We start from the raw sequence: 25,684 nt of genomic DNA, 5'->3' as shown, positions 1-25,684 counted from the left end.
GTGACCCTACGGACCATAGCCCATAGCTCCTCTGTCCATGGGATTCTTCAGGCAAGAATACTGGAGTGGGTTGCCATGCCCTCCTCCAGGGGATCTTCCCAACCTAGGGATCAAACCCATGTCTCTTATATCTCCTGTATTGGCAGGTGGGTTCTTTACCACAAGTGCCACCTGGGAAGCTCCCCTCAAACAAAGACACTTTACTTTTTCCAATTCAACAGATACTATCTAGCTGTTTATTACTGGATGTAGAGTAATGTATTAGCTACAGTGAGGTATAAAGAGATGGTATAAGGCATCATTCTTACTTTCAAGTAGCTCATGATCTTATAAATAACAAGGGCAAATCAGCAAGTTCATGGGTCTTTTTATGTGGATTAAAAAAAAGAAAACCACTTTTGGGACTTCCCCGGTGGTCCAATCCTTAAGAATATACCTGCCAATGCAGGGAACACAGGTTTGCTCCCTGGTCCCATGCGCTGTGGTGTCTGTGCTCCACAGCAAGAGAAGACACTGCAACGAGAAGCCTGCCTAACTCAAATGAAGAGTAGCCTCTGCTTGCTGCAACTAGAGAAAGACTTTGAGCAACAACAAAGACCCAGAGTGGCCCAAAGTCAACATAAATAACTAAAAAACGTCTTTTTACTATGGCAGATTTCAAACATATTAAGAAATAAATGAGAATAATGAGCCTCCAGGTATCCATTTAAAAGCATCAGAAGTTTCTAAAATTTTGCTGAACTTTTTGCAAGACTTTTAATTACAAAAAGCATTTACATGTTATATGTATTTACAAAAAGGAATAAGCCTCTAGTACCTACTTAGAATTGCCTTTCACTTATAATTTTTTTAATACTTGAATTTCAAGCCCTCCCACCCAAATTTCAGTTTTATTTTGTTAAAGCCATATATATGTATATATATATATATATTTGCAGACACAGATATTCCTCTTTCTTTCATCTGAAAGAAAAAGTTCCTTCTTGCTTTCACTTTGTATCTCATTAAGTGATGGAATTTCCTGCTGAACTTTGAATGTTTTGGTATTCCTATTTTTCCAGAGAGTTTCTAATATTATTTTACTTCATTGCTCTTACATTTTCTTTATTAGAAAAAATTTTTTGACTGCACCGTGTGGCATGCAGGATCCTAGTTCTCTGACCAGGAAATGAGCCTGTGCCTCCTGAAATGCAAGCTCTGAGTCTTAACCACTGGATCATCAGGTAAGTCCCATTTATCAGAATAATTTGTGATTCCCATGCTTCTAATGCACTATGCTCTGATTTATTTTTCAGTTGGAGATCTGATGTTTTATGTCTCTCAGAGAATAATGTTCTCTATATAGAATTCATAGCTACCCATTTTAGAATCATGAAAGTTCAGTTCCACTTTCCTCTTGTCAGTCTACTGCAGCAGTCATCAAGTCACACGTTGGTCTTTTCTTTTCCCAAAGGTCCGATTCTCTGGTCTTTTCCTCATGGAAGCTTTTATCCTACCTCCTCGTTAATCATGGACATTTAAGTGGATAGTCATGAAGACTCAAACAGAAGTAAGCACATATATGTTAATACTATTTCATGGTGTTGGATGCCCTTCTGTTTTTTTCAGCTAAATAGGGATGGTAAAACATTTACTAACCTTTCCAGGATCCCACTCTTGAGTTTTTGTCTGAAGCTGTAGAAGCTCGTAAGTTAATTCCAAATTTTCTAATTCTGGTTTGGGAAATCCAGGTAGTACATTGTGTAACTGGAAACCAAATAGCTCCAACCAACTTCCAATATCTGTGAGACACAAAATTTAAAAGAAAAAAATAATTTTAAAGCCCATACTTTACAACTTTTGTGGAAAGCTTGAAAGATGCCTTTCCTGCCTTTCATATGTTTAGCCAATGGTAAGTTAGGGATAAGCTCTCCTTTATATCATTCACTCTAAAACATCTGATCCTTTCTCTGGGGAAACATTTTGATTCATGAATAATCATAGAGATTGGCTCAGTTTACTGTGTGGAAATTCTTAATGTAGTAGTGGTATTAAGGCCGCACAGACTCTGGTATTAGATTTATTTGATGCAACACAATCCTGATTTTTCTTCTGTGAAATTATTTGTAGAAGCTTTTAGGAGTGAAAACTATGAACAGAAAGCTTAAAAGGAAAGAAGAAAATGCACTAGGATCAAAAGTATCATGTTTTACACCAACGTGTACAGTTCTGTTCACTCTAGAAGACTAAGGAAGAGATTGCTGCACAATAACTTGTGGGCTAGCTGGCAGGAAGAGGAAGCATCTTTACAAAGGCATTGAGATTATGTGATAAACACCACGGAGCGCTTTCTCTTTACTTTAGCATAAAGCATTACGCCATTTAAATACCTGTGGTATATTTGGCAACATCCTGAATTTTGCCAACAGGGTAGTTATTTTCAAAGGAGTAGAGGTTGAATGGTTTAGGAAGGAGGTTCAACTGTTTCCATATATGATGATTAGGCGTCGTCCATCGACCAGCAATAACATCATAATCCCTTTGCCCCAGGTGCACTAGTTTAGTAAGGAAGTCATAGAGTCCTCCATGAAAACCAATGATGACCTGAAAGTCAGGATAAGTGTCATGATAGATATCTCCATAAGGCGTGTACAGTATCTCTTTGATCACCTGACCCCGACTGCTGAACACGGCTAGTGGGGTGCCTGTATTATCACAAGCTACGTAATATTCTTCGCCACTGCTTAGCTCCATGGCAATAAGGTGACCTTGGAGATCATAATACAGGGATGTAATCTCTGAGCTGGTGTGGTTGTACAAATGAGTAACTCTTATGGGGTTGGCAAGGTCTGCATAAAAGAACTGGAGGTGCTGTCCAGGGCTGGACTTACTGGCCACACGTCGCCCAAGCCCATCATAGTAATACTGCACAGTCCAGCCAGAAGCCTTATTGTAGGCTTTCTGCAGCAGACCATTAGAATTATATTCAAATACGTCATTTCCCCTCTGTCTCAGAAAGCCATCTTCATCCATCTTGTACTGAATTTCTCCAAGTCTGGTGATGCGATCTCGGAGGTCATATCGGAGAGGAGTAAGACGAGCACTATTCCCATGGCTTAAGAGGTTGATGTTCCCATTCAGATCATAACTATAACGCCACTGGGTTTTATCATTTACAGAAACAGTTTGAAGTTGCCCATCAGCATCATATTCATAGAAGTATCTTGTTATATTTGCATCTACTCCTACTCTGATATCACATATTACCATTCGGCCCATATTATCATATTGAATAGTCATCCAGTAGGCAATTGCCTTTAGGATTTCATACTGGACTTCAATGACTTGTCCATTGGCGCTGAAGATCTTGGTGTGCTTCATCACGGTAGTAGTTATGACTTGATTTAAATCGTAATTAATTACACTGAATTTTCCAAACTGCTCTGTTCGACCAGAGACATCGACGTATCGGTACAGATCTATGGGCAAAGGGGTTTCATTGATCACAGCTTGCATGCTGGTGACACGAAAGTTGTTGTAGCTGTAGTCAAAGCGAGCATTCACCAGGCCTTCTTCGCTGAATCTGAAAATCTGGCGCCCAATAAGAGGTCCTGAAGGGGTCAAAATAAAAATCATGAGAACAATGCGAGAGGCTCAATATTGAACAATCAGAAAGTTCTAGTGTTCTTTTTTTTAGTACTGATGTTTTTACATTCAAAATGAAATATTAGAGATTGATGTTCGATATCTAACGCCTGGACATCTCATCTCATAGATATATATTTTCATCACTGTGGTCACCAAATATGAAAAAAATTAAAATACTGCATATTATAATTATAGAATAATTTAATTATAGGAACGTCAGAAGTAATAACCCATTCTCAACTACCCAACCAGTAGTTGAAGTGATGAAACTAATATTATAAACATGCTGTCTTTTTATCATGACTGACAAAAATACTTTCAGTTCATTTAACTGGTGCTACAAGGTCAGAAGGTCAGGTTTTGACCAAATCCAGTATTCAAGTAACTGGATTTTGGTATTTTATAAACCCACAGGATGAAATATAATAAAAAATGGTTACTTTTGAAGACATGTTGCCATCAACTGAGGCTTATAGAGGTTACACAAGGCTTGAACTAGTTTCAGTGAGACTCATATCTTTGGGACTTTGAGTGAGATTTTGCATCTTTGGGACAACTTGGTGGTGAGTAGGGATGGGTACTCAGTTAGACTAGGTACTTAGAGTTCAACTTTCTTGAGGGCAGAGAGAAAGAGAAATGCACTGTATTTTTTAAGGAATTGGCTTTCACACCATCTATCACATACTTTTCATTTTCAGTGGAAGATAATTTGATAACTCAAATTTGGTTGAATTGCATGTCTGTAAGTTAATGCTTCTATCTCAGACTGTGGCCAGTAAAAATTTCCTAAGTCCAATGTGCTTGTATACATCACCACCCTTTTACCACAAACCTGTTTGCCTGTATCTGATTGTGCAAATGAAGCCATCATGCATCAGATGTATTGTCTTAATCACTCCAGAAGACTCTTCATATGTTAATGTGACCTGGGTGGTATCATAGAGAATCTCGGACAGCCTTGCTTGCTTGGTGTACTTGTACAAAACTCTGCGCCCTGTCCCCAGATGCAGGGTTTGCAGTAGTCGGCCATCTCGACTGTAGTCTTGGATAAAAGAAGTGCTACTGTCTGGTGGGGTGTAGATGTTCCGGTAGTAGCCCACCGAAAGCATGGTTTGTAAGCTGTGGCGCACCATACTAGGCATGGTGACTGAGAGCAGACAATCCGATTGGTCGTACTCAAAGATATAACGCCGCTGGCTATGTAAGAGAAGCATCACAGACTGAAACGAGACAAAGGTAGGACAGCATAATAGTACCACCAAAGTTGACGAGATTAAAGAAAATACCTATTCATCCTTTCTTTTTTTTTTTTTTTTTAGTATTCAGAAGAATTTTATTTTATTATTTTTTTGGGGGGGATTTTTTTTTTGATTTTGCTTTTTATTTATTTTTTTAATAGTTTTTTATTTTTTTAATTTCAAAATCTTTAATTCTTACATGTGTTCCCAAACATGAACCCCCCTCCCACCTCCCTCCCCATAACATCTCTGTGGGTCATCCCCATGCACCTGCCCCAAGCATGCTGTATCCTGCGTCAGACTGTGCTGGGCACTGTGGTGGACCCTAGTGTATACAGTAGTGGCAATAATGTGTCTGTCCTCATGGAATTTACAGATTAATGGAGGAGAAAGACAAATAACCAAACAACTACAATATAGTGTGAAATGTGTTATGACAGAGGAAATTCAAGGGTGCTTATGGGAGGTGGAGGAAGAGCAGCAACCTAGACTTACGAGGCCAAGAAAGGTGTCCTGGAGACTGTGACATTTACAGTTGAGACCTAAAGGGTGACCAGGTGTGGCCAGATGAAGGCAGGGAGGTGGGTGGGCTGGATGGGGAGAGTACTCCTGACACAGAGCAGAACATTGTGAGTGGCTAGATAAGAAAGAGAACATGTTTTTTTCAAAGAACATGGGGCATTTGGCGTGGCCAGAGCATGGGGATGTTGTAAGGGATGGGTAATAAATGGCAAGTGATGAAGCCAGTCAGGTAGGCTGGGTTTAGATCACACTGAGCTTTCTAAGCCATGCTAAGGAGTTTGGACTTTTACCTGTTGACAACAAGGGAACCACTGAAAGCAATGGTTTCAGTGGAAGGAGAGGACACTTGTGGCACTGGAAAAACAATCCAGTTGGTATCTGAGAAAGGTTACTATTGCTTCAATGTGGAGATGAATTGGAGGGAGGGACACGGAGGGCAGGGCATGCCATATATTAAGTATTAGTCACCAAAACTTACTTATTGAGTTCATATAGCAGATGTCTTTCTGAAAAGTAGTATATAAAATATTATCATTACAGTAATCCCCCCTTATCGGCAGTTTTGCTTTCTGAGTCACCCACAGTCAACTGCTGTCTGAAAATATTCAATGGAAAATTCCAGAAATAAACAGTTCCTAAGCTTTAAAATGCATGCTGTTCTGAGTAGTATGATGAAATCTCAAGCTGTCCTTCCCAGGATGTGAATCATCTCTTTGTTCAGTGTATCCATGCTATATAAGTTACCTGCCCGATAGTATAGGAAATAACATAGTATATATAGGCTTCTGTACTATTCCCACTTTCAGGCATCCATGGAGGGGTCTTGGAATGTATCCCCTGTGGGCGAGGAGGGACTACTGCATAGATTTACAATTCATGTTTTAAATGATATTAGGGAAACATGCCATTAAAAGTGGAAAATTCTCTGGTTATGCAAGAGAACTGATCTGTATTTCAGAGTTATTTGTTGAGGTATAATGCCATGCATGTAACAGGTGTTTCATTGATATCGGTTCATCTTATTCTAATTTTAAATATAGTCATAAAAGGAACACTGTTTGAAGGAGAACTCAAACCCTATTTTTAATTGAAAAGCATTTAAATTTCATCTTTTAATAAAAATTGCTCACCCCTAGAAATTCTGATGTATCTCCCCAAGGGAGATTTTACCCTTATTTTCTAGAGAATTGGCTTATTAAGCAAAAAGATTTAGTTGAGCTTTATTTTCTGAAGTTTCGTTATAAAAACAATAGGTATCATTTCATCTTCTAAATATAAACTACATAAATATTTATGAATTACAGAAGCATATATAAGGTACACTTAAATCTTCTAAATATGAAATTATATTCTAATATTGAACATGCTTCTTGAAACTGCATGTCCTCCCTGCTCTTCTGAGAATTGATTTCAAATCACATGTCAATACTGTGAAGTCAAAGTCAGCACTTATTTGCTCATTGGCTTATCCTTTCTTGGTCTTCCACCAGGTACTCTGCCTGGAGATACAGAGCCGTGTGTGGAAACCCTGTCACCTCATCATCTGTGGATACTCTGCAACTCCAGAAACCCTGCTGAACAGAAGGTGGGAGACGTGGAAGTCCTGCCTGGGCACGAGGACATGAAGGAACCACCCCGTCCCTGACCAAGGCAGAACTCAACAGAACCTGGGGTGAAACTGCTAGGCAGTGCCTCTGCATTACCTCTTTGCTGAAAGCCAGATTTCTCAGCTCCTTTCCACTCTCTTCTGTCAATTTGCCATGAACAAATGACAACTGTCACCTGCGAGGTGGGCCAGGGACAGTCGCCATATGCTTCGCACACATTATCCAGTACCAGCCTGCCTTTTCCAGTTGCTGCACCAGCCTTGCCAAACATTTATAGCACATCACCACTGCATCCTCTCCCTGCTCTCATCTTCCGTGCTGTAGTAAACCACGGCCTGACCCTGTTCCTAGGTGGTGCTGATGCTGTGCTGACCAAGAATGTGGATGACGTGATTAGAAATCTTGTGAATGTAACCGTTATGTTGCCAGAATAGCATTTAGCTCTCACTTGGCTACTTTGTCACTTTGGACAGGCATTGTTATCAGTTTGTTCAAAAACAATACTTCTAAGTTCATCCAACGCCCCCAGCACTGCTATAGAATAAAAGGTCATTCCTTATTAGTCCAAACACTAGAGCCGGAGACTTTGTATTTTCCAAAAAGTTGATTGTGAGAACCGAAATGACTGAGATCATTGTAAAGAAGAAAACTAAAACCATGGCTGCATATTCATTTGAACAGGAGTGGAAATGAGAGATGGGCTTCCCAGGTAGCTCAAACAGTAAAGAATCTGCCTGTAATATGGGAGACTGGGGTTTGATGCCCTGAGTCGGGAAGATCCCCTGGAGAAGGGCATGGCAACCCACTCCAGCATTCTTGACTGGAGAATTCCATGGACAGAGGAGCCTGGCGGGCTACAGTCCATGGGGTCGCAAAGAGTCGGACACGACTGAGCGACCAAAACTTTCAGAAATGAGAGATGGCAGAAATTTGAAAAAGTAAGGCATTTGAGTGACCACCAGATGGCAGTGTGGGGCCACCTGGAAGCACAAGCCAAAGGCTGCATTCTCTTGCTCTAGGCAGCCTTTGAAAATTTCAGCCCCAAAGAGGCAATTTTGTGTAAATGTATCAGACTAAAGCATCTTATTAAATGATTATAAAATATATTTAAATGCATTTAAAATGAAGTTCTTAAGAATGTTTTTAGGAAACGGAAAAATTTACATTTCCTGAAATACAAAATTTTAGCCCCACAAGTCTTCAAAATATAATTAGCTCAGGGAAGGCTCATGAATCAAGACAGAGAATTAATGACCACATAGAGAAAATTTAAGAAACAATAATTGATTTTTTTTTATTAGAGAAGAGATCATTTAAGCAACCACAGCTATTACCCAAATAATTATTTTTCTCCTAATGGCTACAAACCATTGTGCATGAAAATGATACCCATAATTTTTACTTACTCTAGAGGAAGTCAAATAATTTTTACAAAATTTCTGCACACTGAGGTAAAATATTTGCTGTTTGCTTTTTTCAATATATCATGGTATAGGGATGCCAAGCAAATGTATAAAGGTACAAAGAGAAGTATTTTGAGGTATAAAAAGAGATTTATATTTTTAAAGTTGGAGAACTGTTGCTTCAAAATATAGTTCTAGAGCCAGCCTTAGTCTTGCTCTGCCCCAGACATAGTGAAAGAATGTTCTAGCAAAGGCCACGATAAAGAGAGGACTAGAAAAGAGCACAGGAGGCGCAGAACTTCATCACCTCCCTGGAAGAGTACCTGTAAATTGGATTTTGGTAAATTGAATATTCTTTCCCTTTTCTTTCTAGAATCACAATTTCAAAAATACTTTCATTTCCTTCCACCCTTCTGTTCTTTCCTGTTTTAATTCACCATCAAGTAGCAGTAGGTGCTAGCACTAAATTTTCCAACTTAATAAATACTAGAATAAATATTAGAATGCATACTTTAAATGGAAAGAAACTTTTATTGAATGACTAGATATGCCAGGTGCTTTATATTAAGTTATTTCATTTAATTGCTGCTTCTATTCAGTGAATTATTATCACTGGTAATAATGTTAATAAAATCAATCTCGTGATAAATGATTTTTGGAAAGTAAAGAACCATTCCATAATTATGGGTTTTGTAGGCTCTGAGTTTTGCATAATAGCATTGCTTAAGTCAAGGGGCTACCTGGTAATTAGAGAACAAATTAAATGTAAGATTCAGAGAGGGAGAAAAGTCAACTGAAAGGCACAAGTGGTTTGGCTCGTCTCACTGGTCAATAAACGAGTTTTGGGGAGTTGCTGGGGCTTTTCTCCATACATTACTCTGTGTCAATAAGGTCTTATTTCTGTCCACTGCAGACACTGACAGTCTCAGAGAGTTTCTTTGTTTTGTTTTTAAAGAATTATTGCCAAGTAAGTTTCTACAGCCAAAAGAATTTAAGTGAAAAAAAAGAAGAATTCATGTGAAATTTGCTTCACATGATTCTTTGCTGAAATAACTGTGATGAAGTAATCAGTTAATTCAGGAAAGGGAAACAATAAAATTCTTCATTAATGTCAGAGAAGAGGCTAAATAACTGAACTTTAAGTTTCAACAAGCTTTTCTGTCACTGTATAGACAGTTTAAAGGGAAAGATTTATGAGACCTAGAAGCAATTGTCTATAGGCAGTTAGCTCAGCAGCCAGACTGCGGCGCTAATGAGGTTAAGGCTCTGAGTTCAAACCTATAAATATTCCTGTGGGATCTTAGTTCCCCAACCAGGGATTGAACCTGGGGCCTTGGCAGCGAAAGCGTGGCATCCTAACCACTGAACTGCGAGGGAAGTCCCTCAAAGCTGTACATACTCCTAAGGCATGTCAGCTCCTTCACTAGTCACATGTAGACCTGTGGGAGGATCAGAGCAAACAAATCCTCATTCTTGAAAAAACTAATCAGCCTATATTCTGCTAGTGATCAGTGGCACCTTTTTCTTTTTCTTTTTCATATAAGGTCATCTTACATGCCTTGCCTCTGTGAACATACAACAAATATTTGGATTCAGTTAATTTTGTAGTAAGTTTAGCACTTTGTGGACATTAGTTGTATGATTTTGCCAATCATTCTTGTTACCAAAATTGAAAAGAGAAAACATCCACTCTATAAGATTCAGATGTTCCCAGTGTAGAGTGCGGATTAGAGATTTCATCGATTTCTTCAGCAGAAAAGGACAGGGGGTACAGACAGCAAAGGACTCAGTCTTTTACTCTGGCTCCCAAGTGGAGTTCTGCTTTATCTCCTAGACATTTCTAATTTGGCAAGTTTCCCAGTGACTGACTCTGGGAAATAGTACAATGGTTTTATAATCACACGCAACCCCTGGCACACTTTAAAAAAAGCTTTCAGGGGTATATCAGAAAGGCTTAGCATTATTTGGTGCAAATAGTGAAATTTCACCACGTGAGTTATGAGCACCCATGACTTTTCTAAGAGCTTCTAGGGGTTAATCCATACTGACTCCCCTGGAAACCTCAGGGGAAAAGGTTTTTCAGTTTTCCCAGAAATTAGTTCAGGACTAATGAACTGAGTTGAAAGGATAGATTTAGGGGAAAAGAGACAGCATCTTAGGATGTCAGAAATTGAGATGGCAGACAGAGATCGATTTCTCTTATTGTCTTCTGCTACTGGTCTGGCTAGAAACCATTTTGCTGTGTGAGGCTGATGTTTGACAGATGGATCCAGGGGGTGGGATTAAAATCCTTGCCCATTCCCAGCAGACAGAGGCCAGGGGCTCCCATTACAGATGCTACTGGAGACTCATTGTGTACAAAGGACTATTAACAACAAGGGAGCCCCACTGCTACCATTTCCTCAGACCCATTACTTGGAAAAAATATGTCCTCCAATGTATACCATTAAACCGTCACTGACTATCCTAACAAAATTAGAATTCCTTATCCTCTGTGTAAGAGCCTCTTTTCCAGAGCTGAGATACATTAACACGCAATTTTATAATTTTCTACCTATTTTACTTCAGTGTGAGCTTTCATAGTAATAAAGATACATTTTCAGGAGCATGAACAAATATGCTCAAATGAGGAGAAAGCTAAGCCATTATCCTGACTTCAGTTTGAAAGAGTACCTGGCAGAGTGTGGGGCTGGGGAAAGTTTTCGGCTGAAAAACAGCTTATCCTTGTAGGTATAATTTGTTGTTGTTGCTACTTTTATGGAACAGAACAGCCAGAATACAGACTTCACTCCCACAGGTCCCCAGCAAGGCAGGTAATCAGTGCCGCTTTCAATGTTCTCATTCAGAAACTCAGAACTAGTTTATTTTCCCTACACACTTACCTTTTCTAAGTAGGTATAGCTCCAAATTTTCCCATCAGCCCAAGTTCTTGAAATTATTTTTCCACTCTGGTCATATTCCATTTTTTCATTCCATGTCCCTCTTTGAATAAATGTCACCAATCCCGAAGGTGAATATGTGATGTTCACTTCATTATATCTGCTTACAGGAGACCACAGAACAGGTCGTCCAGTCTGGTCATAAAGAATTCGAAGGGTGAATTTCCGATGGTCATCATAGATCTTGCCTGTGCGAGTCATATGATCAAAATCGATGGAGAGCAGGTTTCTGTTATGGGCCTACAAAAAAGAGATAGGAAGTACATTTGAAGCACTGCCTTCGTTCCCCTCATCAAGGGCATCCACAATCCCAAAGCTGTTTCTATTTCTCCAGCAATGGGGTCTCTCTTGCCTTTGAATCTGCATGGCTTCTCCTTGGATGACAACCTGTCTTTATTCTCCTGGGAGACTCTACAACCTTGGAAGGCTGGGGCCATGTCTTAACTACTGGGATGTGCTAGATTCTCAGCATATGGTTGTTGACTGTTTTTTCCCAACTCAAGTCTCAACTGTGCTGATCCAGTTTTCAGTGATTATGTAATCTTACTTTATGTAAGTCAGACGCCTACAGAGGAATGGGACTTCCTCCCCTGCTTTTACCAATGAAGTGGCTAGAACATAGAATGGTGAATTATTTACATAAGTAGCAAGCAGAAAAAAGGAATATAGAGAGTCCCCTCTAATTTATACAGAGATTCCCTTGTCTGGCTTCCTCGTTCCTCTGGGCGTGGAGTTTTCTTATAATACTTTGCATCTATCACAGGGGAACACAGAGCAACTCAGACTGTCTCCTAGACATGAAAGCCCACTCAGCAGTGTTTGCGTGGAGGCCAGCAGAGTTTGCATGGAGGTAACTGTGGGAGGTGCTGGTAGGTCCCCCAGTACTTGCAAGGGTGGCACCATTCAATGAGCTTGTGCAGCTTTAAGTCGTTGCCTCCTCCACTGGCCTAAAATAATCTTTATGGCAAAGAGGCATATTTTGGGGTGGCAAATTCATCTCCCCTACAAATAAACAAGGAAAAACTTTGAGAAATGTAAACAACAGTGACCCAGGAGTCAGGAGACTGAATTAGCTGCTTGTCTGTGCACCAGTCATTTTTTTCTACTTGGGCCTTAGTTTTCATCTGTGAAATGGAAGTAATGTTTATCACTTAACATCACACACCTGTGCTAAGAATTAAATGAGATTACATATTACAGGTACTGGTGATATATAAAAATAATATTAGTAATTGTTATTTTCATTACTTTAAAAAATATTTATTTGTCTTCTGCCACACCACAGGGCATGTGGGATCTTAGTTCCTCAACCAGGGGTCAAACATGTACTCCCTGCAGTGGAAGCGCAAAGTCTTAACTTTCTTAACCACCAGGGAGGTCTCAACAACTGTTATTTTTAGATATGATTACTCTTCTCATCTCAGTTAGGCTTCTAAATGGGCCCATGTGTCAGATTCCAAAGTGACTGTAGGAACTGTCAACATGATCCAGGACAGAGTGTTAAATATCTGGTTAATGAGGTAGGGGAAAAAAAAAATCAACATTAGGGTTTGACTATATTAATCATAGTCGTACTAAACCAATTCACTAGCTATTCAACTAAAGTTTATGATAATTCACTTAAAATTTTTTTGGTCAAGGATTCCTTTAATTATCTGAAAGCTATACACTGTTTCCCCAGAAAAATGCATATAAACACATCAATGAACATTTTAAACAAAATCTCAAGAGGGCTCTGAAATCCAAGTATGAAACTTTTAGGGGTCTTAAGTCCAATTTCAAAATCCTGACACAGAAAGAGGTTTTTAAGAAATGTTAATTTTTTTTTCTATTTATAAAACTGAGATAAAACTGACATAAAACATTATATTAGTTTTAGGTGTATGGTATGATTCAGTATTGGTGTATATTGCAAAATAATCACCATGATAAATCTAGTTGACATCTGTCACCACATGTAGTTAAAATTTTTTTCCAGAGATGAGAACTTTTAAGATCTATTCTCTTAGCAACTGTCAAATATACAATACAGTATTATTAACTATAGTCACCATGCTGAACATTACATGCTCATATCTTTTAACTGAAACTTTGTCCCTTTTGACCTCCTTCACCCATTTCACCCACCCTTCACCCCCTGCCTCTGGCCACCACCAATCTGTTCTCTCTCTGTATCTATTAGCTCTTTTTTTGTGGGGTGGCGGGGGGCAGGGGGGATTCAACATCTACATGAGATGTAGAATTTTTATCTTAGTGGCCTGGATGAGTGCAAAGCCAACCTTCTCATTTCAGACTCTGGGCTTCCTTTGCTCCTTTTTTGCAGTTTGCTTTTTAAAATAACCTCTTTAAGTACCTCCCTCCAATTATAAAAGTGATATTTTTCCATTGCAGAAAAACTAGAAAGTATAGAAATATACAAAGAAAGTAATTATCTGTAATCCTATCCTCCAGCGTGAATCACTGCTAATCACTGCTAATCATTTCCAGCATTTCATACCCACTTTTAAAAAATATAATCTTACACTTAAAGAATACAAGAATTGTTTTATATCCTACTTTTCAGCTAATGTTTTATCTCCATCATTCCTCATGTTATTAGATATTCTGAATATGTGGATTTTAATGGTTACATCAACATGATAAACATTTATCTATCCTTTCTCCTATTGTTGGAAATTAGCTTTTGTTGTCCATTTTTCTTTCAATGTTCATGATTTGTTAAGAATTTTTGTAAATAATTATTTCCTTAATACAAAACCCTATAAGGGAAATTACTGGGTCAAATGATAACGTGTTAAAGACTCCTGATGCAACTTGAGATATTACTTTACAGTGCACAAAGGTTTACAAATGTATGCCCTTATTAACTAGCAGTGAAGGAGTTCATGTCTGCATTGCAACCAGCACTGAGTATTATCATTGTTAGTAAGCTTTTCCCAATATGAGAGTGGAGAAAACGGTATGTTATTGTGGTTTAAATTTGTATGTATTTGATTACCAATGAGATTGAACCGTTTTAAATGCCTATTAGCCACACTTATGTCTTCTATGAATTGTCTGCTATTTTCAATGTTTTTTGGTTTCAATTTCTTCATCAGCCAGCTGGGGCTAATGATATTTGCCCTTAGTTTTGAGCTGCAGAAAAAAAAAAGGACAGCAAGTGTTCCATGCCATGAATTCCAGAAGACTAGCGATTAGATACTCCAGTTATTTGGGAGGAAGTCTTGTTAGCTGCAGTGGTAGGTTTCATTCATGGAATAGAGCCACAGATTGGGAAGCATGACTGTTTAACCACCTGTAGCCTATGTGTGCAATGTTGTAGCATAAATACGAACTAACTTGCTGTTATAACCTAGAAGGTGATAGAGAAGCACATATTTCCTGTCTTTTGATACACAGGGCTTGGAAACCTACACAAAACCAGGTGTTCTTTCTTCAACTACCTTTCCTGTGGTTTTACAGCCACATATCTCTAACTGTAACACTGTTCATTTACAATAGCTGTAAAATATCCATGTACTCCCAGAGACGGTTGTAACTGTTACAATTTATGTTATAATGGTAGTTAAAGAGCCAAAGTAACAAGTGATTTCCAGTTCAACTAAATTTGTGGTTTTATTTGTCTGATAGATTAAGTTTACTACTCAAGAACACATTTCTTAATAAAGTCATTACAGCAACACAAGCAAGGAAGCACTGTTAAAAATCCACTACAAAGTGAGCAGAGGAAAAGTCTGCCTAATGTTCTTTCTCTGCCTGTCAAGACTTGTGCTACCACGCTTCTTTGTTTCTGGATAATGCACTCTGATATTCAGATGTTGCTGAAACACCAGTTTCAAAGTCAGGTTTGGAAGGTAATGTGGCATTTGGCTCAGAGCTGCAAGGGGATGAAAGAATTGAAGATGTCACAGCCCTCCATCTGGCGAGTCTCCTGTGGAACTTGTGAGAAGACTGTGGAAAGAATGGGTTTTTTAGGTAAGCTCCTCGACCTTCCTTCTTGACTGCTTATGTGACTCCAGCCTCTATGGCAGGAAGCAGAACTAGGCTGACCGCCTCTCACTGCTGGGGTCATGAGCAAGGTTGGAAAAGCAACGTGTTCATACAAGCTATTGTTTGCCTGAAAGACAGTAATAGCCCTTGACCCAAGTGTGGGCCATCAATCCTTATTTCAGCTCTTCCCCCAAACAATCTATAGCAATCCCTGACCTGGAAAAGAGAGGGGCAAAGCAAAGGTTGACGTTTGAGAATAGCCCCAAGTTAAAAAGGGTCCCTTTGGACAAGCTGCACATTGAACGAGAGATCTGAGTTTGGCAACTGATGAGTTGTACATTGGGGTAAGGAAGATGGACTTGGTAAAATTTTTCATAAGAAAGGATGTATTTGTGTTTTAATTTATTCTTTGGTTATCTTTAGGCTTTTTTTCAGCTTTGCTGAAGAGAAGTAAGGAGAAAGGCTTGCTTTTTGTTCACACTTGGACCAGAGAGGAAAGAGTATATGCCCTGGGGAGCCATGGGTTGTGTTGCCAGCAGGAATCAACGTACCTGCAAAGTGTGGGCACAGGCCAAAGATCCAAAAAGCCAAAGAAAGGTGTCCTCTGCCTCCCCTCAGAGCCTTCCCTTGCTCTTTCTGAGGAGTTTGTGTTTTAATTGCTTAAGAGACAGTCCTTTCAACCCCCTTCAATTTGAGACTCATTCAATTAGTAGCCTAAAGATTATATTAGGTTGATCTATAAGGCAACTGCTGGTATTTGCGTGTTTTTTGGTCTACGAAAAGGGCAGCTTGCTATGGTTTAACCCAATACACACACACACCAACAGGAAAGTATTTAATCAAGAGCAAATTAATTTAGTGTAAAACTGTGCAAGTTAAATGGTATGGCAGAAATCAGGTGAGAGGAAAGAATAAGGTTTTGAAGAAGAACTGGTATGCCCGTTTGCACGTACACACGCAGTGCTAAACTCTAAGCTACAATCAGAGCAGCTGATTTTCTTTCACAAGAAAGGAGGAGAAGGCTGAATTGTCAAGGATGCTATCTAGCATTTCAACTCACAATACAACTGAGGTACCTGTTAGACTTTTGCTGAAGAAGTTTGAAGGTGAATAAGTCAGATGGGCCAAATATTCACTTTGTGGTTTGGAAGACATACTGCATTGAAGTTTCATGAAGCTGTGAGAATGGATGCAGGACTCAGAGCTGCTTTTAAATTGGGACATGCTCCTTTATTCTCACTGGTTTAAAGGTAATTAGTACTTGATTTTTAGATATTGATCAATACAATTCTAAAGACTTTATTTTTGACTGATATTGCTGTGCTGACAATCAAAACCCACTTAGGCTTACTTTTATTTCAGAGTGGCCTACAAAGGAACAGGGCACGTAGGCAGCATTAACATCCGCCTCCATTACTCCACTGGGAACTTTTTTTAACCTGTATTTTTCTTTTTTCCTCTTTACCCGGGCAGCCAACAGAATCTTAGTGCTAGAAGAAATCTTACAACATAGGCTATTGAGCTGGACTGCCTAGGTTCAAATCCTGTGTCACCCTTTACTAGCTGTGTGACCTCTATGTGCCTCAGTTTCTCTATCTGTAAAGTGAGAATGCTAATAAGAGAACACGTCTGATAAAATGTTATGAGTATTAAATAAGGTACTATATGGCAATATACATATAAGATTTCAATGAATGTAGTGGTAACAATAGTACTAATAATAGAGATTGTATAGACCATATCCTTCATTTTATAGATGGGAAAAGTGGTGCAAAATTATGGGCATACCAGTTCTTCTTTAAAACCTTATTCATTCCTCTTACTGTTTTCTGCCATACCATTTAACCTGGATACTTTTTTCACTAAAATAATTTGCTCTTGTTGAAATACTTTCCTGTTGGTGAATTCATCTGGGTGACCATACAGTAGGCATTTACAATTTTTAATATCAATTAACTAATACTTCTATACAAATGAAATAGTGTGTGAAATAAGACTTTCTGCCTAGTTATCTTAGCAGAGTTGTCCCAGGATTAACAAACATAGTTGTTTCTATGATTTGAAGGCCCCAAGGATCCCCATGATCCTGAACACCAACACTGCTCAGTAGCCTTGATGCCTGAAATCTCCAGATGACTCCTTATGGGTAAATACACTGTTACCTCGGATGGAGAACCACAGATATATTTTAAAAACAGACAAATCTATCTGTAAGCAGGCTTCTTACCTAAATTTTTACAAAATGAATCCCTCCAGCAAACCTGGGGAGAAGGAAGTCAAAACAGCATGAAGTAAACATGTTTTCTGAGAAAGGAGGGAGATGCTAGAGGGAACAGGCCTCCCACGTTTCCCATCATTTGTCAGCCTGGGACCTTGTGTTTCACCCAGGCTTGTTCTGCGTTTCAGAGCTCAGCTCACGTAGGACTAGTCACATGTTGCATTTTAAAACCACTCTACCCTGTTCTTAGTTATCTTTGAATGGAGAGAAAAACAATCAATTGTGAGAGTTTTTAGACGAGTCTTCGCTTCATTTTGCTTGTAAACACATAATCATCTTACTTGATTTGATGACTTCAGTTTGAAGTGCTAAGCTTCTTGGATTTTTTTTTCCTTTTTAATAAAGGGTGCTGCAGTTTTGGAGCTTTGCTGTCACCTCACATCTCAGTCTGAGAAATCTTATAAAGAGCTCTGAGGTCCAGTGCTGGGATAAGTCTCATCTAAACAGCATTACGATTCATGGACACAGCAAGGTGCAATCTGGATGTAGTTTCTAAACCAGTTTGCTTTCGGTGAATGTTGAATTTCTTGATGGTCCAGGGAAAGGTATTTATGGGGACAGATGAATGCAGCAGATGAGGATATACATAGACTGGAGGGGAAAGTACATTGCAAGGAAGATGATTCAAACACAACTCAGGTTTGGTGTGGGTGGGGGGAGGAAATGGATTTTTTAAATAAGTGAAATTTTAGGATGTTAATGTGATTTATTTCACTTAATGCAGCTGGTGCCAAAGCAGGATCTCATGTTCCCCAGCAGTTTGTTTCCTCACCTTGAAGCGGACCCTGAGTTTGTGTGTGAAAAAAAAAAAAAAGTCACCAGAGTCACTGGAGAAAAGTGACTCTTTTTGCTTTATCTTCAAAGGAAGTCTATCATTTTCTGATTTTTCTCCTTTCCACTAGAAGGTCTGGACTAGATCCACACTGGCCTTTGGGGAACATATTCATTCCATTAAATTGGCTATGCCTAATTTGGGGAAACTGAGGCAGTGATATAGGCAAGAGTGCCTAAGGATGGGGAGAGTAGGTAAGGACGGTTGAGTTAAACAGCCTCCTTCCTCTAGCCTCCTTCATACTTTTCCTGCCCACCCTCACTTGCCAGTACATTAGAGTCGATTATTTGTCTCTTTTTGTCAGCATTGAAATGAAGAGTCAGGCCCTGCCAAGATGGCTCCACTGAGTGGGGCAATGATTTATAGATTAATTATTTTAAGGAACAAGGCAGTACAACATGATGGAGTGGAAAGAATGCTGCACTAGGTGAAGACTTGCATTTTAGTGCTGGCTCTGATCCATAATAGCTATGTGACTTTGAGCAAATCACTTAACCTCTCTGGGCCTTAGTCTCCTTATCTGTAAATTGGGAATAGCCAATCATTGCTGGTTGTGGTGATCAAACAAAACCCTGACTACGAAAACATTTTGTTAATTGTAGGAAATGGCAACACACTCCAGTACTCTTGCCTGGAAAATTCTGTGGGTTACCATCCATGGGGTCGAAAAGAGTCGGACATGACTGAGCGACTTTACTTCACTTTAAACATATGTAAAGGATCATTATTGGTGTTAGAATTTTCTAGGGACATGTACAGTAATACCACCTAGCCAGTCTCCAGTCCCAGAACCTCAGGAAGAACCCTTGAAGTCACTAATGAGAGGGCCCTGAATTTGCTGCCGTTATAGGCCATTCCACAAATCTGCTCAACTCTACCACCTGATGGGAAATTGGTCAATTATAAATAGTATTAACTAAATAACACTTCAGAAATGGCAAGGATCTAATGCAAGCAGAAGAGATTAGGAAGAGGTGGCAATAATACACAAAACAACTTACAAAAAAGGTCTTAATGACCCAGATAACCACGATGGTATGATCACTCACCTAGAGCCAGACATCCTAGAGTGCAAAGTCAAGTGGGCCTTAGGAAGTGTTACTACAAACAAAGCTAGTGGAGGTGGTGGAACTCGAGCTGAGCTATTTAAAATCTTCAAAGATGATGCAGTTAAACTACTGCACTCAACATGCCAGCAAATTTGGAAAACTCAGCAGTGGCCACAGGACTGGAAAAGGTCAGATTTCATTCCAATCCCAAAGAAGGGCAATGCCAAAGAATGTTCAAACTACCACACAATTGCACTCATTTCACACACTAGCAGGGCTTCCCAGGTGGGGCTAGTGGTAATGCCAATGCAGGAGATGTAAGGGATGCATGTTTGATCCCTGGGTTGGGAAGATCCCCTGGAGGAGGGCATGGTAACCCACTCCAGTTTTCTTGCCTGGAGAATCCAATGGACAGAATAGCTTGGTGGGCTACAATCCATAAGGTTGCAAAGAGTCAGACATGACTGAAACAACTTAGCATGCATGCATGCACATGCCAGCAAGGTAATGCTAAAAATCCTTCAAGGCAGGCTTCAGTAGCATGTGAACCTGAACTTCCAGATGTACAAGCTGGGTTTAGAAAAGGCAGAGGATCCAGAGATCAAATTGCCAACATTCACTGGATGATAGAGAAAGCAAGGGAATTCCAGAAAAGCATCTACTTCTGCTTCATCAACTATGAGAAAGCCTTTGACTGTGTGGGTTACAACAAACTGTGGAAAACTCTTAAAGAGATAGGAGTATCAGACCACCTTACCTGTCTACTGAGAAACCTGTACACGGTCAAGGAACAACAGTTAGAACTGGACATGGAACAGCGGACTGGTTCAAAATTGGGAAAGGCTGTATATAGTTGCCCTGTTTACTTAACTTACATGCAGAGTACATAATATGAAATGTTAGATGAATCACAAGCTGAAATCAAGATTTCCAGGAGAAATATCAACAAGCTCAGATATGTAGATGATACCGCAATAACAGCAGAAAGCAAAGAGGAATTAAAAAGCCTCTTGATGAGGATGAAAGAGGAGAGTGAAAAAACTAGCTTAAAACTCATTTAAAAAAAAACAAAAAAACAAACTAAGATCATGGCATCCAGTCCCCTCACTTCATGGCAAATAGATGGGGAAAAAAAGGAAAGAGTGACAGACTTTACTTTTGGGGGCTCCAAAATCACTGCGGATGGTGATTGCAGCCATGAAAGTAAAAGACACTTGCTCCTTGGAGGAAAAGCTATGACAAACCTAGACAGCATGTTAAAAAGCAGAGACATCACTTTACCAATAAAGGTCCATATAGTCAAAGCTATGGTTTTTCCAGTAGTCGTGTACAAATTTGAGTTGGACCATAAAGAAGGCTGAGCACAAAAGAATTGATGCTTTTAAATTGTGGTGCTGGAGAAGAATCTTGAGAGTCCCCTGGACAGTAAGGAGATCAAACCAGTCAGTCCTAAAGGAAATCAACCCTGTATATTCACTGAAAGGACTGATGCTGAAACTGAAGCTCTAATACTTTGACTACCTGATGTGAAGAGCTGACTCACTGGAAAAGACCCTGATGCTGGGAAGATTGAGGGCAGGAGGAGAAGAGGATGATAGAGGATGAGATGGTTGGACGGCAGCATCAACTCAATGGACATGAGTTTGAGCAAGCTCCGGGAGATAGTGAAGGACAGGGAAGCCTGGCGTGCTTCAATCCATGGGGTGGCAAAGAGATGGACATGACTTAGTGACTGAACAACAACAACAAATAACACTTCACTCTACTCACATGGAAGAGTGCCCATATATTTTATGCCCACTAACCTCAGTATTAAGAACAATTTGGAATATGAGGTGAAAATTACACTTTATACTCTCTCTCCATTATCTGTGCATATGGAGGGGAGAAAATAGGATGGGTCTTCATAGAAAGCAGAAAATAAGTCACAAAAAGAGACACAGATGTATAGAACGGACTTTTGGACTCTGAGGAAGAGGGAGAGGGTGGGATGATTTGGGAGAATGGCACTGAAACATGTATACTATCATGTAAGAAACGAATCGCCAGTCTATGTTCAATACAGGATGCAGGATGCTTGGGGCTGGTGCATGGAGGTGATCCAGAGAGATGATATGGGGTGGGAGGTGGGAGGGGGGTTTAGGATTGGGAACTCAGGTACACCCGTGGCAGATTCATGTCAATGTATGGCAAAACCAATACAGTATTGTAAAGTAAAATAAAGTAAAAATAACAATTAAAAAAAAAGAATGTGTTCTAAAAAATGGAAAATCCCAAAGTCACATAGTGTATGATATGACTCATAATATTTTATTCAGACTCTAAATGGGGGAGGCACCAAAATACCATTTATTTGATGTAATTTTCCTAGGGTGAGTTCATGAGGTTGATAAAACATGTGTATATAATTCTGACTTTTCTCTAGTATGACATCTTCATTTCACAGGTGAACAAAATAAAGGCATTTCTTAAGCCAGTTGTAAGACTCCCCCATTTAGGGTTCTATGCAGGAGATCCCATTTCCCAGTAAGTAGGAAACCCTTACTGCCCACACATAGAGAGGTTTGAACTATTTGGGCTGGTTTCACCTCTCATTTCAGTGGCATTTCTGGTAAATATTCTGGCCAATCGAATCAAAGCATACAAACTGACTTGTGCATGTAGACAACTTGTGTAGTGGCTGTTACAAAAACAACCACAAAAGTCTATCTCTGGGTCACCAACAGAACTGACTGGGAAGTGAGCACTGATGTAGATCATCCAGCCATGGGACTGGTCTGACCGCTTGTCGCAGGAATTGGGTGGTTGTTTGGTGTTGCCCTGTCACAGCCTAGAGGTTACTGCATTTTTACTGTGAGTGAAGAAATACAAGTGTTCCAGGGATCCCAGGTGAGACACAGGGGCTCAAAGCAGGCCTGGCCTCAATAGTGAGTAACTGCCTCAGGCTGGCAGTTGCTCTTGGGCTCATACTGAATGTTGCTAGATTTGGAAAGTTGGTCATGTCATCCTAACATTGCTTCATGTTCAAGAAGGTACAGGTAGAAAGAGCGCGGTGGTGCTTGTGGATTTCGTGTGCAGCAGAAAGGCAATTCTGACGGAGAGATCCCAGGTTAACTGTGGTGAACTGTGCTTGGTAAAAACTTGAAAACTCCCAAATCTTGCATTTCTCCCAGGCAGCTCTCTTTTGGGCTTCCCAGGTGATGCTAATGGTAAAGAATCCGCCTGCCAATGCAGGAGATGGAAGAGACCCAGGTTCAACCCTGGGTTGGGAAGATCCCCTGAAGGAGGGCATGGCAACCCACTCCAGTATTCTTGCCTGGAGAATCCCATGGACAGAGGAGCCTGGTGGGCTACAGTCCATGAGGTCACAAAGGGTCGGACACAACTGAAGCACGCATGCACGCTCTCTCTGAGTGCCATTAGGCCAACAGGAGCACTAGTCCTTGACCTCTCTGGCCCTTAATATGTATATTCAAGGCAATGATAACATTCACTGATTTCTCCCTTAATTGCCTTTGTCCAAATGTTGCCTGACGTCGCATATCCTTCTGTGTGTACCTGCCTGGCCTTTTCGAATAAAGTATCTACCACCGCATGGGGCTTCCCTTGTGGCTCAGCTGGTAAAGAATCCACCTGCAATGCAGGAGACCTGGGTTGGGAAGATCCCCTGGAGAAGGGAAAGGTTACCCACTCCAGTATTCTGGCCTGGAGAATTCCATGGACTGTATAGTCCACTGGGTCGTAAAGAGTCTGACACGACTGAGCGACTTTCACTTTCACTTTTTACCACGAAGCAGGGGTCTGAGGCATCTCCAGGCCATGTGAGGGATTCCGGAGGGCCTCCTGACTACACGCATTTCTAGATCCAGACATTCTTGGTGCCTGAAATTGCTACTGTCAGAGCACTTTAGCTGGCTAATGACAAAGAAAGCTCTTATTAGAATGTTCATTTAAGGATACTGAACCATTATCAGCCATTAGCACCCTCTCTTGAATTACTATATTATATAAGCTAGTCACCTAGAAAAGCTTTAGAGAAATGGGACTTCTGATAAGGGAGGTGCTGCGGTTTTCAAAAATACAACACCAGTTGCCTAGGTGCTGTCAGGCCGAGACTTACCCTCAGCCTCCTTTCGAAAGCTGAAATGTTGCCTTTGTTCTGCTCCTTGCGCTGCCGCCACTCGATGAGGTTGGCGTTGTGCTCCCCGGGCAGAGAGATGTTGCATTTTCCCAGGGTGGGGTTGACCGCCCCGGCCAGGATGTGGGGCTCTGAACTGAGGCTGATCTCCATCCCGCTGGCAAAAGTGACACGCAGGGAGCCGTCTGGACTCACCCGATAGGTGCTCTGGGTATTTTCTGCAGAGAGAGGAGCAAAGGAGGAAGAAGTGGAAGAAGAGGGAAGCACAGAAATAGAGGAGAGACAACTTGAGCTTCAGGAGGCAAGTTTGGGAAAGGATGAGCAGGTGTGGCACCGTGGACCCCACTGCCCTCGGGGCTATAGACAACCATTCTGACAAGCCCACGTGCTCTCTGTCCATTTGAGTCTTGTTAGTTTCACAGCTGGGCTGTCTTGTTTCTTGGATAAAAGGCTCCCGTGTAATACTGCAGGCTGTTTCTGTTTTTCAAAACGTTCTCATTCTTAAAGGATTTCCTCACAAACTTCTTCTCTGACTTGGTGGATTGGCCTTCTCCGTTTGATATGCTGGGAGCTAGCATGAGTGCAGTATGCAGTGTAATTCAGTACCCTCAGTGCCTGGGGACACCAGCACAGTGGCTGATCTCCAGGAAAGGATATGCTGACAAAGGTTGCCGCTGATCCTTTTAGAGTGGATCTGATGTTGGACAGTTCTGTGTTTGGCCTCACAGCCTAACAACAGAACGGGTCCTTAATGACTGGGCAGAGAGAAAATGATTTCTCTGTGTCCATTTCTCTCGGCTTCTAAGACATTCTTTCCAAATCCACCTTCCTTTTTTCCTTCCTTCCTGTTTACTTCCCTCTTGCTCTCCCTCTCTCTCTCCTTCCTTCCCTCTCGCCTTTCCTTCTTTTTTCCTTTCATTCTCTCTTACATTTCCCTTATATTCTGGCTTGGTGTGCATCCTCACTCCTTTTTATTCACCCATGTCATCACTGCTCTAGAATGCTAATTTCAGATGAGACACAGACTTCGTGCCTTTAGTATACCCCACTCAGAGCTTAAAGAGCTTTACAAACAGCTGGGTGTTGGGAAATGGCTTGATGGAAGAGTATATTTGGCAGGAATTGAACCTCCTAACTCCCACAAGGATGTGGCCCAATGTTGCTGTAGGAACTTTATGAAAGGTGTGACTTGGGATTCAGCCTCCACAGCTGGAATATGGGGACAAGAAGTCTTCTATTAATTAACAGTGTGTGGAGGTTTGATGGTAGAAGTAAGAGAGATGCTATTAGAGGCGGGCAAAGTTGGAAATAGTCTTACCTTGTTTCAAAATATATATGGTACTCGTGGCGGTCAGATTAGTTGACATGAGGACGTTTTCGCGGTTGGAAGTATCTAACTCCACTTTTGTAAGCTTCTCCAGGTCACTGTGGAAGCTGCTGACATCTCCCGTGGGAAATGTTGCGTTGGTCAGATGCCCCTCAGGGTCATACCTGCGGAATGTAACCAAACCCAACTTTGAAGCCTCTTGGCAGTGATAACGGGCCTTTGCAAAATAAAACTCACTTGGCAGCTAATACAGTTTAACTTTGAGTGATAACAAGTATTATTAACCTTGTTCAATAAGAAGAAAAAGGTCAGAGAGATGATTAATCAAACGAAGGTATTTTTTGCAGCTCTTGAATTCTTGATGACTTCCTTGAGCTGTGCTGTTTTACAGAAAAAATATATCTGATAATGAATCACCAGGGTGGAAAACTGATTTATGAATCATGTCCCGCTGTGTGCAATGTTGCAGGGAGCCCTCCATTTGCAATTTGGGTCGATCCCATCAGATGTGACGGATCACAAAAACCAGCAGAGGGTGCTGTTGGCAAAGAAAAAGGACGCACAAATGTTCACCTCCCCCCACACCGCCCCCCCAAAACAGGCAGAGAAGGCCAATAAACTGATTTTGCATTGTGATAGGAAAATTATATTTGCTGCTGTTTAAGTTGCCAAATTTGAAATGAATGAATCATTCTTCCAACAAAATGAACAAGCACAGAAGATAATGGAAACAT

At 40.5% G+C, this 25,684-nt stretch overlaps 1 protein-coding gene across 1 annotated transcript in view; it reads right to left on the bottom strand.

Annotated features, from left to right (window-relative positions):
• The window catches only part of TENM1 (teneurin transmembrane protein 1), a 629,447-nt gene that overhangs the window by 1,132 nt on the left and 602,631 nt on the right, over nt 1-25,684 (bottom strand). Inside the window, exons 26-31 of the mRNA XM_052662865.1 lie at nt 24,942-25,114; nt 23,606-23,841; nt 11,280-11,576; nt 4,460-4,847; nt 2,370-3,590; nt 1,639-1,781 (exon numbers count right to left, since the gene is read on the bottom strand). Of these exons, the coding sequence (XP_052518825.1) occupies nt 1,639-1,781; nt 2,370-3,590; nt 4,460-4,847; nt 11,280-11,576; nt 23,606-23,841; nt 24,942-25,114 (2,458 nt within the window). The remainder of the gene's footprint in view (nt 1-1,638; nt 1,782-2,369; nt 3,591-4,459; nt 4,848-11,279; nt 11,577-23,605; nt 23,842-24,941; nt 25,115-25,684) is intronic.

This window comes from Budorcas taxicolor, chromosome X (genome assembly GCF_023091745.1).
Source record: "Budorcas taxicolor isolate Tak-1 chromosome X, Takin1.1, whole genome shotgun sequence".
NCBI classification, from domain to species: Eukaryota; Metazoa; Chordata; class Mammalia; order Artiodactyla; family Bovidae; genus Budorcas; species Budorcas taxicolor.
Note: the sequence above shows the minus strand (reverse complement) of the source record. Positions and strands in the feature narration are given on the sequence as shown.